The 1,441-nt window shown below is 37.8% G+C and overlaps 1 protein-coding gene across 2 annotated transcripts in view; it reads left to right on the forward strand.

Moving 5' to 3' along the window:
* LOC107708144 (guanine nucleotide-binding protein G(s) subunit alpha-like) overlaps positions 1-1,441 on the forward strand; it is a 37,592-nt gene that overhangs the window by 31,642 nt on the left and 4,509 nt on the right. For both annotated transcript variants that reach the window (XM_016512304.1, XM_016512305.1), the window contains exon 6: positions 1,153-1,207. In XM_016512304.1, the coding sequence (XP_016367790.1) occupies positions 1,153-1,207 (55 nt within the window). The remainder of the gene's footprint in view (positions 1-1,152; positions 1,208-1,441) is intronic.

Raw genomic sequence — 1,441 nt, forward strand, 5'->3', positions numbered from 1 at the left:
CGAGCCGTTGCGAATTAGAAGTACAAACCGAAGATTTGCAAAGAAAAATGTTGGAGGATTTCGATATAAACCGAGAGGAGACTGGTTTTCCTTTGCTAAAGTAAGGAAACTTTGCTTCCTTTGCTCCTATTAAACAAACTCGCGAGACTAGTATATCTGAGGCGCGCGCGCTGCGCATACGTCATACGCCTTCGTCGGAACGGATCCGCGTATGATAGATAACGGAGTGTTTCAGTGCAACACTGCTTGGTTTACAGCGGTAACCAAGGAAACACTGTATCTGGTGTTCCAGAAGCCCCTCCTGCTGTCAGAGAGTGAATCTGCATCTCATTCAGAGCTTCTGCTGTTTGCTTCGAGAATAAAAGTTACTCCTTCTTTCTTTGCGTGAACATTTGGGCGGCGTTATGCAAATCTTCCCACATAGTGAGGTAGGTATGTGGGGGCGTGTTCGAACGAGCCGTTTTAGGTAGGTGTGGCTAACTCTTAACTTTTATAAAGAATATCTCTTTGGATTTGAGACTTTAGTCTTTGCAACTTTACAGATCTTCTTTATGCACAAAGAGCTTGTAACACTCTAAAGAGAAAGGAAAAAATGAAATCGCATCATATGACCCCTTTAAATAACTGAAATGATAGATTTAGGTTAAATAAAGATGTCAGTCTTTATTTTTCTTCTTTTTAGGAAACAAACAAAAAAAAAATTTCTACTATTCCTAATATTCTGTATGTTGCTCAAAAACAAAATATATTGTGTTCAGCGTAAATTTTATTTTATTTTTTTACCCAGTCATTTAAAAATAACACATTTAGAGCTGTAACGACAATACCGTGATACCATGAAACCGTGATATTTTTTTGCTTAAGGTTATCATACTGTCAAAATCTCATACCGGCTCATGCCTAGTGGTAACGCCTTTTTAGGTGTGCTTTACAGATGTAAGGTGATTGTCCAGCAATGACTAAACTTTGGGTTGTGCATAACATTCTTTAATATTCCTTGTCTTGACTTGCTTGGAATAAATCCAGCTCTCTGTCATCACATTACTCAGTGTTTAATTGAGTCTCTTAAATCAGTCTTACCCTATTAATTAATTAAAAAGAAGTGTCGAGAAGTACTGGACAGTTGTTAATGTTATTTCTCTTTCTTTTTAGTTTCCTGGACAGGATTGACACTGTGAAACAAAGCGACTATACTCCCACTGATCAGGTGTGTAAATATCCACATAAAGGGATTCAGACATTGATATTGAAGTGTATATCTTTGGGAGCCCTCTTTCTTAAAGAGATACTCCACCCCAAAATGAAAATTTTGTCATTAATCACTTACCCCCATGTCATTCCAAACCTGTAAAAGCTTTGTTCGTCTTCGGAACACAATTTAAGATATTTTGTATGAAAACCGGGAGGCTTGTGACCGTCACATTGACTGCCAAGTAAATGA

This window comes from Sinocyclocheilus rhinocerous, unplaced genomic scaffold (genome assembly GCF_001515625.1).
Source record: "Sinocyclocheilus rhinocerous isolate Xijiao unplaced genomic scaffold, SAMN03320098_v1.1 scaffold113, whole genome shotgun sequence".
Taxonomy (NCBI): Eukaryota; Metazoa; Chordata; class Actinopteri; order Cypriniformes; family Cyprinidae; genus Sinocyclocheilus; species Sinocyclocheilus rhinocerous.